This window comes from Mustela lutreola, chromosome 4 (genome assembly GCF_030435805.1).
Source record: "Mustela lutreola isolate mMusLut2 chromosome 4, mMusLut2.pri, whole genome shotgun sequence".
Classification (NCBI taxonomy): domain Eukaryota; kingdom Metazoa; phylum Chordata; class Mammalia; order Carnivora; family Mustelidae; genus Mustela; species Mustela lutreola.
This window is the reverse complement of record NC_081293.1, coordinates 183,077,115-183,091,477: the sequence shown is the minus strand read 5'-3', so window position 1 is coordinate 183,091,477 and position 14,363 is coordinate 183,077,115. Positions and strand designations below refer to the sequence as shown.

At 41.6% G+C, this 14,363-nt stretch overlaps 1 protein-coding gene across 3 annotated transcripts in view; it reads left to right on the top strand.

Annotated features, from left to right (window-relative positions):
• Positions 1–960: 960 nt before the first annotated feature.
• Positions 961–14,363, top strand: part of CHCHD3 (coiled-coil-helix-coiled-coil-helix domain containing 3) — a 276,805-nt gene continuing 263,402 nt past the window's right edge. For 2 of the 3 annotated variants that reach the window (XM_059171889.1, XM_059171888.1), the window contains exons 1-2: positions 961–1,228; positions 12,903–12,972. In XM_059171889.1, coding sequence (XP_059027872.1) covers positions 1,148–1,228; positions 12,903–12,972 — 151 coding nt within the window. In that variant the 5' untranslated portion in view covers positions 961–1,147. The remainder of the gene's footprint in view (positions 1,229–12,902; positions 12,973–14,363) is intronic. The other variant, XM_059171890.1, reaches the window with a different exon arrangement.

Sequence of the window (14,363 nt, the reverse complement as noted above, 5' to 3'; positions counted from 1 at the left end):
GGACCCTGAGATCAAGCCCTGAGCTGAGATCAAGAATCAGATGCGTAGCTAAGGTACTAGGTACCCCAGTAATAATTTTAAATGTGTGTGTAGATTACTTAAAAATTACTGGTCTTGTAGAGGTGAAATTCTAAACTAGAAACTTTCTAAAATAGATTATCTCAATTTTGGTAGAATTTTAATTCCTCCATTAATTTATTCCATTTCTATCAATCACTTAACTTTTCTTTGCCTCATTGTGTTATGGCTTAACTAGCTTGTGTAACTTAAGTGGAAGGAGATACAAGAAAATGAATGATTTGCATGCTTGGTGCAAATAACTTATCGTCTGTGTTTTCATGAATGCAGATTTGAGAAACACAGTATTTAAACTTTCACTGTACAAAGTAGAATCAGTAAAACTAAAAACACTGTAAAAGTAAAAACAAAACTACATAGTACGTAGTCCTCATGAGATAAGGCCATAAGTCAACTCTTTTGTTTTTATTTTTTTAAGGCTAAGACTTAAAAAATTGTTAAATTTTGTCTCCGCTTTTTATTGTCAGAAATCTAGGTATGGCTTCATTAAGAGAGTGCACCTCCCTCATTAAACAAGGAGTTGCTTTAGAAGAGACCCTGTATATTTTAAATCACCAACCTAAGTTTCTACAACAATATTTTCAGAGTATGTTTTGTGAGAGAAACGAACTTCTCTGAAAGTCGCTGGGTTAGAAACCTTCGGGATAGGAAAGACCACATCTCCCAGAATGCCATGCTCCCCTTGCCCTCTGGATCGGAGGCGAGAACGTCCCAGCCACCACCGCTTGAAGAAGACTACAATTCCCAATACTTCCAGCGGCTGCGGAAGCCCTGTCAAACAGCACCTGTTGCCATAGCATCCGGGTCCAGGCCAACCAATCCGAGAGCCCCTACCGAGTAGGGGCGGGTCGTTCGTATCTCCGACCAACCGGAGGCATTTTTGTTGTGGAGCGTGACCGGAGGAGGCGGGAGCGGAGGACCGGCGCCTTCTCCTTGCTTCTTGGGGTCGTGGCCTTGCTCCCGCCGTGCGGGGAAAAGGTTCGGGCGTGTCCACGCGCGTGTGTGCGTGCGGGGCCTGAAGTGCTGGTGCGTGCGGGCTAGGTCTCTGCGGGCGGCAGAAGCAGGAGCCATGGGCGGGACCTCCAGCACCCGCCGGGTCACCTTCGAGGCAGACGAGAATGAGAACATCACGGTGGTGAAGGGCATCCGGGTGAGTGACAGTGGGCGGGCAGAGGGCCAGCACCCGGACTCGGACCCCAAACCTCCGACCTTCCCCGGACCCGCTCAGCCTGGTTCCCCCCGTCCCGGCCCCCAGGGTTGTCCGGCCCGAAGCCGAGTTCTCTGCAAAGAAGCTTGAAGTTTCAAGACTTGGGACATTCATTCAGAGAGATTTCCTAGTCGTGTGCCAAGTGCTGAGCGCTGTGCTGGGGGGGGGGGGCGGGGGCGGGTGCATTCCACGTCGAATTAGGCTCTCTAGGGGCTCGCAGTCCGGGTGGGACTGCATTGCTCCCTCCTTGTGGGACCTTACGGGAAGCCCCAGCCTTACCTTCTGTGAAATGGGGCTTGCCTTACTCCGCCTGGTTTCAGGAGCCCCCGCCCTCATTTTGCACTGGCCTCGCTACCTCTCGGAGGTGAATGGGCGTTCTGAGAAAACCTGCATCTGCGCTCGTCCGTTTCGTGCTTTCGCTCTGATACCACCCATGGCCACACGCTCACACGCCCCATCGACTTCTGCTTAGGGTGACTTCTGGCTTCTTTGCTTTCTTTCACTTGATACCTCCACTTTCCCTTGTCTGTGGCCTGCCGCTTGAGTTTTGGACGAGGCCCAGTGGCTGGGTGACAAGTGTCTGCCAGCCCCGAGAGGGCCCGAGACAGGCTTGCATATTTCAGACCGCTGGCGAGTTGTACAGTCAGTTCTCAGCTAGACCTTGCGGAGAAAGTTGTAACGTCCCCTGCATGTGCTTGACACATAAACTGAAAACTTGATTTTTCCCTAGGGTTTTTAGTCCACCAGCGCTAACTGCATTAAGGCATTCTTCGCTGCACCTGAATTTGGAGCCGCTCATTTTTGAAAGTATGCTTGAACCTAGGAAGTAAAGCAGTTTCACTTCTGAATGTTTTAGAACCTTTTGAAAATTTTTCCTCCTCTGTTATGAGACAACCACCATAAGTAAATGAAATGTGTAAATAATTTTTAGTGTCTGTTATCAGGAAATAAAACTTCTTCAATACTTAAAATGTTTAAAAACTTTTACTCTGAACCTGTTACCTTGAGAAGAATTTATTAAAGTTTCCTTAATAGAAACTCAAGACTGTGGAACTCAATTTTTGGTGTGTGACCACCATTTCTTTATATCCTATTAATTAATGATAGCACCACATTTTGTAATAGAGTGAGGCTGCATTACATTGTCGTGGTTTAGTTTGTACTCTCTGGAGTAAAATAAAAACTACTATAAACTCTGAGTTGCATGAGGAAATTTGTTTAACCTTGCCTTAGGTTTTGACTGTTCCGTACCTGAAGGTGAAAGACAAAAGTAAGGGAGACCAAAAGGAATTTTGGATGAGAAGACACTGGCCAGAACAGCGTATAAATCCACGTTGTTTGCCCTAAAACAGACACAGTGATGAACGCAAACAAAATTAAAATTTGGTCACAGCACGGACATTCATATCAAGTATTAGGTAATAAATAGGATAAATGACGATTGGGTAGATCTTAGACCAAAATGGAGACACTGTTTAAAAAACTTTTTCTTAAACCTTTTGGGTAAAAGAAGCTGTGTCTTTTGGCCACTCAGCTTGACAGAAGTATTCTTTATTTTTGTCTTTTCTCTCAGAGTACCTTTTATTTTTATTACTATAATTCAGGCACACACCATGCTTCTTTTGATCTCTGCGCTTTACTTTTCTTCAGGATACACCCTTCACCTGGAATGCCCTTGCAGGGTTCTCCCACTTGCTTCAAGTCCTTCTTTTTCAAGGTTGATTTGCATCACTGTGGTTCAGTTTTCTCATCTGCAAAATGATGGGGCTTGAGCGTTCAGGATCGCTAAGATCCCTGATCTTTCCCAGGTCTGCAGTTCTGTGAGTCTGGCAGCACTCTACATTTCTCGTAGCCATACTCAGCCAATTGCAGTTTCCTCTAAAGATGACACACTCTTGAATTATTGAGTACTGAGTGGGCCATCCTGGACCCAGCAAGTTCTTCGAGGTCCTGGACAAAAGAGCATTAGCTTGGAGTTAAACAGACCTCCGTTTAAGTCACAGATTAAACGTTTACTGTCTGCAGCTTTGGACAAATCGCTTCTTTATATTTGGTAAGAAGATGAGGTAAGGTAGCTAAAGCATGTAATATGTTGTAGATTTTTTTTTTTTCAAGATTTTAAAAAATTTATTTGACACAGAGAGATCACAAGCAGGCAGGCGGGTGGCGGGGGGCGGCGGGAAACAGGCTCCCTGCCGAGCAGAGAGCCTGATGGCGGGGCTCGATCCCAGGACCCTGGGATCATGACCTGAGCGAAAGGCAGATGCTTTAATCCACTGAGCCACCCGGCGCTCCTCGTTGTAGATTTTTAATAAAAAGCTGCTGTTGCGATAAGGTTCCTTCACATCCAATATTTGAAGATTCTCTGGAGATGCTATATAGTTAGTCTAGTGGCCAGAGCACTTTCTTTGGAACCTGGCCACCTGGTTTAGTCCTAGCTCTGGCTTCCACTAGGCTCTGTGGCCCAAGTCACTCTTCATTGTGTTTCTTTGTTCAGTAAGTCTAGATATTGTAGCCTGCTTGTGTTACATACGTATCAAGCACTACTTTTGAGAAATTTGACATAATGTGTGCAAGCATTTAGTGTTCTGACAGGGTTTAGTACTTATATGAGTAGTAGCTATTATTAGAGTTGTTCAGAGGAATGGATTTATAAACTTACATTGAACTTAAAATAATTAAATAAAAATAAGAGCATAATGTGCTCCCATGGGCATATCTAAAGATGTGGGCTGTGAAATAGGAGTCCTGTGTTCTGCAGCTGATCACCTGTGTGATTTTTCTTTGGCATTTTGTGTATTTTTTCAGCTGATCCTTGAATTTTTCTTAGCTCTAACCAGTCCTCTTGTTTCCCTCTGAGGCATGGGGAAGGATAAGCAACAATCTTGGTATCACAAGTGAGCCACTGTTTCTGGCCTAGGTGATTAAGACATGGTGCTGATGAGGCCCAAACTTCGGTGTTGAACTGCAGATAGGTTCGTTCAACTTAGCTGAAGAAAACATTCCAGATTTCCCCAATTGTCTGATATTGATGCCATCACTCATAAGAGAGTGTGGAGCAGCGATTCACGGACTCAGTCACCACTGGAAAACCAGTTCTGCATTCCACTGATAAGAATAGTAATTTCATCTTCATTTATATTAATATAGGAAGAGTAACATTTAGTAAGCAACATAAGGCTTTCAGTAACTAGGCTGTGTTTATTAATAGATAATGTTTTCCCAGATTTTTCTTGCTGAAAATGTCCTCAAGGGCTAGCAATTAAAGGACCTACTTACAATTTTAAGTTTAGAGTTTATTCTTACCCACCAGGTGTTATTTTCATGGTATTTATAGCGTTTTGTTTATTTCCTTTTTCCTTAGCAATTGATAGCAATTGATAGCTTTATCCACTTGCATAAAATCACCCATATTCTTATACCTGGTTCCAACTTCAAATCTGAAATGACTCATGGTTTGGATGAAAGGCCACCCTCTTGTCTTGCCTTCCTCTCCAAGTCTAAAATAATTTCTAGGAATAGAAAGACCAGGCATTTTCATTACTCACATTACATGTGCTTAATAGGATTTTTCTGAGCACCTGCTGTGCCTGTTTGGAAGGTATACTTACCACTCAGTTTTTCGCTGGTTTATCTGAAACATCAAAGCTGTGAGTGAACTCTTCCAGAGCAAATGTCAACTTCAATGACTTATCATTTTCAAAGTAATATTTATCGTGCTTTCCAGGCATAAATGAATCTCTGCAACTGGCCTTGAAGTTGCAAGCACAAATTCATAGGTACCATACATGTGGTAGTGCGGATACTCAAATGGAACACACCTAAGGCTTTGGGAAAGTATTGGCAGTTGAGAGACCCTAAATGAAAAGATTATTTAATGTGAGATGTTGTCGAGGATTCTGGAGAGTGTATATTAACAGAAGCAACAAATCCAGTCAGTCATTGGGAATGTTGAGGGATGTTGTTGAGGTAATTAAGCCAGCTGGTAGATGATTGGTCCCTTTCCAGTTTAGATTCTGTGACTTTCTCGGAGAGATTATCATGTTAAGCTTTCTAGGACTTTTCTTTTTAAAGCATCCTAAGATTTTAGACAGACAGTAGAAGTTCATTTCTACTAAGTTCATTTGCAAAGTGGCAAATTACATACATAAGCTAGAAGTTAATTATAGAACTCCATCTGTCCTTTCCCCTGCCATGCCCTTAAGTAAGTATTTAGGAGTAGTATCTTCCTAATAATAATGGCAGTTTTTGGAGCCTATGTCTTAAAATGGTCGTTAAAGCAAACCAGTACTCTCACAGAAGATGACCTATGCTACATGGAAGGAAGACCAAGTGAGAAAATGAGTCTGAGTCCTTTAGTCAGTTTGATTAAGGCATATCTGGAAGAGAAAAATATTATGAAGATGGGTGTGTGATTTGTTTCTGTCTCATATGGTTCCAGAATTTACCTCTTAGAAGGGCAGCTTGGAAGGAGTTCTCTTCTTTTTCTCTGTTCCTTGGAAGTGGAAATACTTTTACCTCTTTGTCCCTCTTACGCAGCCTCCTATTTCTGAGAATACTGGATTTTAGAGTGGTGGGTGATATGTTTGTGCTCATTTTAGGTAAGACCAGCCAAGGGGAGTGGGAAGATTTGAGTGGGAAGACCACAGCACATGTTGGTATGGTGAGTGGTACAGCCTAGAACTTAATAATAAGCCCCATTTCCTTAAGTTTTCCTTTAGCAGCAGTAGAGAATAGGGCAGATAATCAAAGTCAGTGGACTGAAGTCTGTGATGTTAGCAGGCCCTGGCCATCTTCTCTTAGTTATCTGTTAGAGTAGAACAGTGTTTCTTTTAGTTTGCAGATGATTGTAAATCTCTAAACTGTGGACTCTGCCCAGAACAATGTAATAAGCAGACTATTTTGCATTCAGCTGAAGAACCAATCTATATATCCCCAAGTCCATGGACCTTAGGGCATAATTCCAGAGTGTTTTGTGTGTGTGTGTGTGTGTGTGTGTGTGTGTATGTGTGTATGTGTGTGTGAGAGAGAGAGAGAGAGAGAGAGAGATATTTTACCATTCTTTGCTGCAAATACTTTTTACACATGGTATTTGCCTTGATGGGGAGTGCAGAGAGGTCTAGAAACCAGGTATAGTTGCTACAGATCTTTAAATAGGACAAAAGCTTTTCTAACAGAAGTACCCTGTTTAAGGAAAGATGTTTCCTGAAGAAGCTGCTTCTGTGGAGGGCTGCTTATCCAGTCCTTGCAGAAGCTTATGTTCTACCCCTGACCCTTCTTTGGGTCAGTTTACATCACAAAGAAGAGTTGTTCTGAAGCTACAGATTGTGTATGTAACCCCGACCAGCATGTCTAAATCTTGTCAGCTGCTTCATGAGTACCCCAGGTCACAGAGGAGATCAGGTGAGTGTGCCGGTCTGAACTCATTTCTGCAGCCAGAAGGTCAGCTCATCTGGTATTAACTGGAGATACAGAGGGTAACACAGCATGGCCCTTGCCTTGTAGCACCTTGGCTGGGAACGTACTGGGGATGGGGTGAATCATACTTGAAGTAAGCAGAGTTACTACTGTCGGCTGCCATAGATGGGCCTTTGCAAGGGCCTGCGGATCCACTTAGGAAGATTGTAAGGACAAAAGAGGGAGGTTGACTCTCCACACAGCCCTGCAGTATGTTTATCAACTCAAAAGATGAATTGTGCTCCTTCAGATGGCGTGCTGATAAATGTACCGAAATATAATCAAAGACCACGTTGGAAAATGTTTTGAATTGCTAATAGAATTTAATATTAAGTAGCAATTTTTGAGGCATCAGGTAAGCCACAAAAGTGAAAGGAAACAATTAGTGATTAGGCTGAAAGAGACTCTGTAGCCAAAGAGCATGCGTAGGTAAGGATAAATGCGGAGATAGGGATAAAGGAGCACTTTATATAACCCTGCTGGGACGTAGGTAGCTGTTTCTGGCAATAACTGTAGCCCAGGCCTTCATGTACTGTGTAGTGAAGGGGCTCGGCACAAACTCGACAGTTGGTGGATGGACTGAGATGAACTGATCAGTCGAGGTCCCCATGACTGGAGCTGTATTGGTAGTATCTTTACCAAATGTATGTGTGGCATGTTAGAGTTTATAATGCACCTGCAATCCTCCCTATAACTTGGGCTTAGGTGTTCTTCAGTTTCAAACAAGGAAAATGAGGCTGATGGAGATGACTTCCTTAGGACTGTGTAGCTAGGGGGTGGCCAGGGCACTTCCTCCGTTCAGGTTAGCCTTGGATTTTGCTCTTAAGAAATGATATTCGAGGCTGCTTTAGTCACTGGAAGGAGTTTTGTAGTGTTCATTTTGAAAGTAGCCATAAGTAATGGCAATATGTGAATTTTTTTTTTTAAGATTTTTTAAAAAATTTATTTGACAGAGATCACAAGTAGGCAGAGAAGCAGGCAGAGAGAGGAGGAAGCAGGCTCCCTGCCGAGCAGAGAGCCCGATGTAGGGCTGGATCCCAGGACCCTGAGATCATAACCTGAGCCAAAGGCAGAGGCTTAACCCACTGAGCCACGCAGGTGCCCTGGCAATATGTGAATTTTGATGAAAAGTAGATGAAGTGGTATTCAGAAAAAAAGGTAGCCAGTCTCCAATACAGATGAAAACTTACAGCTAACACTTGATTTTTAGCAAACACGTTCACTTTCTGATTGGGTAGAATATATATTTAGTGTAGTTGTAATTCTTTGACTTTGGCCTGAACTATAGAAATAGAAATTAAAATCAAAATTATATACATATATATGTGAAATTAACTTTGCAAACATGAAAAATTATAAACATATTAACTATGTAACATACAACAATAAGCGATATTAATTATGAACAATATTAACAATATAATAAATTATATTAAGTATGTAACATATACAATATGTTGTATATAATTGTATAATCCACGGCATATGTGGTAGTATACGATACACAGTATATAATATGTGTAGTGTATTATAGAGTACTGTATTTTATTTTTAAATTTCACAGTTTATTACTCCTAAGTGGCTATACCATCAGGCAAGTCACTGAACTTCTTTATTCCTTATTTTCCTCTTTAAAACAAAGAGATTAGAATAGATAATTGCTAAGATTCCTTCCAATCTTCACATGGTAGGATTCTGTGCTTCTGAAGGAATATCTTGTTGATCTATTGAATTTTCTATATATCAAGAAAACTGATATGAATTAAAATAGCACAGCTAAGCTAATCCTGCCCTATGTGAAAAAACACAAAGACCGTGTTAAATCTCAGCTTCCCTAACTTTACTAGATCCATTCTCCTTTTAGCCAGACCTATGAATAGCCCATAACATAGCACAAATATCTTAATTACATAAGTTATTTTAAATTATACTATTATTATTAAAATATATTAAGTCTATGCCACAGTTTTCCTGTATAGAGTACTATAAAATGGCCTATGAATACATATGATATGTAGTATATTATATTATATATTGAATGAGCTTTAAAATCACTTTAAGATTCTAAAACTTTATACTTGATCTTAGCCAAAAGGCCGAGAAGCTATTAAAGATTCTAAAACTTCAGTAAGCCTCATTTTATCTCCTTAAGAGGAAGTGGATTTATTTTCACATAGGATTGTAGGGGTGTATTGTTTAACAGAGAAAGCACTGGACTAGAGATTGGGGGTTGCTTCTTATCCTGATGCTACCAGTAAGTGGATGTTACTCAGGACTTTTTCCTCATCTATAAATTTGAGAGGATTGTGGTCAATCTTAAAGGGTTTTTCCCTACGATGTATCTCAGCTTTGCAGATGAGTTTAAGCAGCAGTGTCAGTGGCTGTCAATTGTTAGGAAAGAAGCAGCTGACCCTGACATCTTCAAATAGAAAGTTCCTTGACATTGTCCTTCTAACTTCCATTTCTCTTCCTAGAGGAGTCTTGGGATTTTCCTCCAAAGACCCCAGCTTTTGAGCTGTAGTCTTTCCATTAACCGTATCCCCTGCATTCTGGTTTTGGTCCTGAGATGTTAGTAACTGCTCAGGTACAAACTGTTTTGTTCACTCTTGTTATCACAAGGGCCTTGATTAGTACTTGGCCTGGTAAACATTTAGTGAATGATTGAGTAATATTCAGGAGCTCACAGTTTTGTGGAAAGGCAAATACTTGTTCTGTCGTGGAGTGCCATGTTGGGAGATTGGTGCAAGGTGTGGGGGGCCACGAATACGGGTAGCCTTGGGTTGGCAGAGTTGGAATGGAGTGGGGAGGTGATTTGGGCAGAGAAGGCGTTAGGATGTTTGAACTGGGTTATGAAAGGTGCTTCCCTCCCACGGGGCCAAGGGAAAAGGCAGTACGGCCATGTGTAAAAGCAAAGAGACAGCATCCCAAAAGTAGCTGGTATGGGTAGAGAACAAGGTATGAAGTAGTTAGGCAAAGGGCTGTGGAAATTGAGGTTGGACCATGACCAAATGATGAGGAAGTCTTGAATGCTGTGCAGGAGAATTTGGACTTCTCTGTCAACAGAAGGTATGAAGGATTTTGAAGCAGCGAGTTACCATAATCAGATTTGCATTTTAGGAGGATTATTGAGGGTACCATGAATTAGGCCAGGGGAAGGGGGATGAGAGAAGAAATGTGTTCTTTGAATATTTAGGGGTTGAGGAATTTATAGCAAAGAGAATGAGGGAGAACAAAGAGTCGAAGCCAAGTCCTTTGTTCTGATTTGGAAAGCTGCATGGAGGTGGCGTCATTAATGAGTGAAGGAAAGCAAGAGGAAGAAGAGATTTTGGCAAACATGAATTCAGTTTAGGACATGTTGGGCTTGAGCTGTTTGTGGTCTGTCCAAGAGGAGGTGTCCTTCAGGCAGTTCAGTGTACAGGTCTAGCTTTTGGGACACACAGGTCTTGGGCTGGAGATAAAGGATTTAGAATGTGTTAATTGATGAACTGCAGTTACAGGTCAAGGGAGTGGATAAGACGACCAACAGGAGCACTTAGAGTGAGAAGAGAATAAAGGCAAGCCGATGTGGGGCCCTCTGGCTTTGAAGGGTAGGCAGGGAAGGGGAAGCCTGCAGCAAGAGAGAAGATATGGCCAGAGTCCGAGGGCAGTCAGGGTAGTGGGAGGTCAGAAGAGCCAGTGGACGGGTTTCCACAAGAGGACAGTGAGCAAAGGTGTTAGATACTAAAGGGAAGCCATGTAACTTAGGTGTTTTAGAAGTATAAAAGTTATTTATATAAATACAAAAGGTTATTTGGTCACTGGTGACTTTTACAAGAACACCGCTGTGTTGGGGTATAAGCTAGATAGATAGTAGTGAATCAAGGAAGTGGAAGTGGGAAGGTCTCTGTGGGTGGAGGAGAAGGATCGCCCAGTTACGTGGCCCAGAAACCTAGATGTCCTGATGACTTCTGCTTCACTTCCACATCTGATCAGACCCTGAGTCTGCCTGTAAAACAGGATACCTGAATGGAACCTTGAGACTCAGACTTCCTGGGTTTGAATCCTGGCTCCATTATTGATCAAAAGTAAAATCCAGAGCAGATATATAATCTAGCTGTGTTTCAGCTTCTCACCTATACAGTGGCGATGGTAAAACTATCTATTTCCTATAATTGTTAGGGATTAAATGAGGAAAGTGTTTTGTTTAGTGTAATGTCTGGCACATAATAAGGAATTGGTGAATGTTAGCTATTTTGAATCCTAAGTATCTTTTGAATGTGTTCCCTTTGGAGTACCATAATAGTTTTTATTTTTTTTTTTTAGTAACAGCTTTATTGTATAATTTACATATTATAAAATTCACCTGTTTCTGCATACAAAACTTTTTAATAAATTTACTGAATTGTACAACCATCAGCACAATCCGGTTTTAAAACATTCCCATCAAAGCAATAAGATCTCATATTATAGTTAATCCAATAAGATTATAGTTAAACCAATAAGATGCCCATTTTATAGTTAATCCCCATTCCTATTCTAGCCTTAGGCATCTACCTCTCTACTCTCTATCAATGCAGAGTTGCCTTTTCTGGGCATTTCATATAAATGGAATTATACAATATGTGGCCTTTTGTGTCTGGCTTTTTCCCCTTCACTGTTGTTTAGGTCTATCCATACTGTAGCATTTATCAGAACCTCACTTCTTTTAGCGCTGATTTTTATTCCATTGTATGGACACACGATGTTCTGTTTATCTCTTCACCAGTAGACGGACATTTGCTTGGTTTCACTCCTGCTGTCTTACGAATAATGCTGCTCTGAACACTCCTGCACGAATCTTTGTGTGGCCATATGTGTAATAGCTTCTTAATTGGTCCTTTAGCTTCCTTCAGGGGTCCTCCTGCTTCTGTTCTTGTCCCCCTCCGATCTGCTCTCTACACTGTAGCTAGAGTGATCTTTCTAAAAAGTAAGTCCGATCTTGTCACCGCCCTGCTTAAAATCCTCCAGAAGTGCCCAGTTGCCCTCAGAATCCGTTTAGACGGTTTCACTTAAAGGGTTTACTAGGTGTCTTCGGAATCTAAAACCGTATTTCCCTTTGCGCCCTCTCTCACGACTTCCGTCTCCCCCTCCTCAGCTTCCTGCTTCAGCCGTTCTTCCCGTTCATTCGTCGTTGTTTCAGTCCTTTTCTTAGCCCCTCCTCCAGGTAACCAGCTTATTGAGGCTCCGGGGACATAATAGGACAGCCAAATGCTAGCTTGCACGGAGCTTCCTTTTGAGTGTTAAAAGGCAGACACACAAGACTGCCTCACACAGTGGCAAGTGCCATAAAGGAAGTAAAAAGAATGGTATGATAGTAACTTGGGGGCTGAGGACTCTCAGAGCCTCTGCCTTATTGCAAACTGCCTACTTGTTATCTGTGCTTGGTGTCTGGTGGTGGCAAGCCCGGTTTCTCATCTATACGGCCGTGTGTTTCCCTCTTCCTGGAGTACTGTTATGCTACGGCTTCTCTTCCTAACACCTGTTTATCTTTCCCAGCGCCACACCCAAAGCCTGGCTAGATGTCCTGTCCCTTCTGCTTTCTGTATACTTCCGTTCCAGGCCCTATGACTTAGGTGGTGCCCTTCCCATTACGTTCCACTGCCTGACGATTGTTTCTTCTACTCTACTTGAAGCAACTTGATGACTATGAAATACCCCAAGTCTAGCCTAGTTCCTGGCACAGATGTGGTGCATAATAAAATCTGTTGAAAGAGCAATTGTTTGTGATTAGCTTGAACAGGAGCGAGGGAAGGATACCATTTCCTCTGGGACTGGAGGGAAGGAAGAAGCTAAGACCTGTTGCTTGCAAAATTAATTTGTAGGATTAGGGGAGGAAAGTCAAAGGAGTTTTCTTGGCTTATGTTTTCTCAAAGATTATAGTTTAATGCACTGTACAAAATGAGGAGGGGAGTTATTTATAATGAGCAATTAACAGCATTAGAAGAAATAAAGGAATAGTGCTGTGGGGTGCATCTTGAAATCTTCAAACTGCTCTTCCTTGCTTCCAGTTTCATAGCTATTAGATTTCTTTAGGCCTTTTGTTATACATATTGATGTGGATGACTGCATTACTTGGATGCTGTGGTACCATTTTCTTTCTTGTTTTTTTGTAATTGATTTTGTTTTGATGTTGCCTTTTCAGCTTTCGGAAAATGTGATTGATCGCATGAAGGAAACCTCCCCATCTGGTTCGAAGTCTCAGCGGCATTCTGGTGCGTATGGTGCCTCTGGTATTTCAAAATTTTAATTTTAGAATTTTTAGTAGGAAAATTGAGAGATAAAAGTTTACTTGATAGTCAATTCTTTCATACTTCTTTCTCTCTTGTTATCTGGATGTTTGGCTTTTTATACGGAATTATTAGAAATCAGTACTAAGGTTTCTTTGAAAACATTTTGTAAGAAAAGGAGAATAAATTTACTGTTAAGCAGTCTTGGGAGGATTTTTTTCCTCATCCAGCTTCTGAACCCTCTATTAAGCTTTGGCAGGTTATGTCATATCTTTTGTGAAATGGATTACTTGTGGGAATATTAGAGACTTAGGAGCAAATATTTATACTAAAATGAACTCAGAAACAATTGATTTACTATTTGCAAATTGCAAACTATCTCCAGTGCTTTAATTTTCTAATAGATTTCTTCTAAGTTTATAAACAGTTTATTTCTCCTCCATCTTAATTATTGATGAAAATAAGATGTTAAATGACATTTATAGAGAATTATTAAGCCTCATTTTATCTGTGGATCCTGTGGGATAAGAAACGATCTCCCTATCCTTTGCTCTCCTCTACCCCATCCATTTATTTGTCCAACAAATATTTATTGAGCACCTGCTATGTGTCTGGTCCTGTTCTTGTTGCTGCCCAGTTTGATGGATGGACATGCTGTTTATTGGAGAAATGGTAATGAGAAAATAATCGAGATGATTAATCTTGGTCTAAGTAGTTTCTGTGTTTATTAGGAAGGGTGTTGTGTGGCAGATCTGCCTCCAGACTGAAATGCATTGAGAAAGATGGGATGCTGCCCAAATGCCATTCACTTGGGGACAGTTGTGACCTTACTAATCATGACTTGTAACCATGAATTGAGCTTCTGATATGTTTAAAGCAGAGGCTAAGAGATGAATAAGAAATAGTCGAGTAATAAGTCATGAATAAGAAGTAGTTCTTGCACTTACGAAACTCCTTTTTCAGTGGGAGCTTTAAGAGGGGTTCACTGTTTATAACGTTAGAAAGTGACCACTCCCTCCTTGCTGGAAATCCTTTCTTTGGCTTCTGGACCACACTGTTGGTTTTCCTCCCACCTTACTGGCATCTTCAGCCCAGTTGTCTCTGCTGAATGCCACTAAGGAATCCCATCCACTTGTGTGGCTTTTGAATGGTGGTGCAGCTGTGTGGGACTCCCACAGTTGTATCGCTGGCCCTGACCTCTCCCTGAAACAAAACGTAGACAACTGCCTACTTGAAATCTCCACTTTCAGATCCTCAACGTAACATCTCCAAAACAAGCCTTTCTGTTAAAGACTTGCTTTTCCGTGTCTTTCTCAGTAAATGGCACAGGTGGTCAAGCGCCAAATCTGGGCCCTGTCCTTTCCTTCCTCCTTACC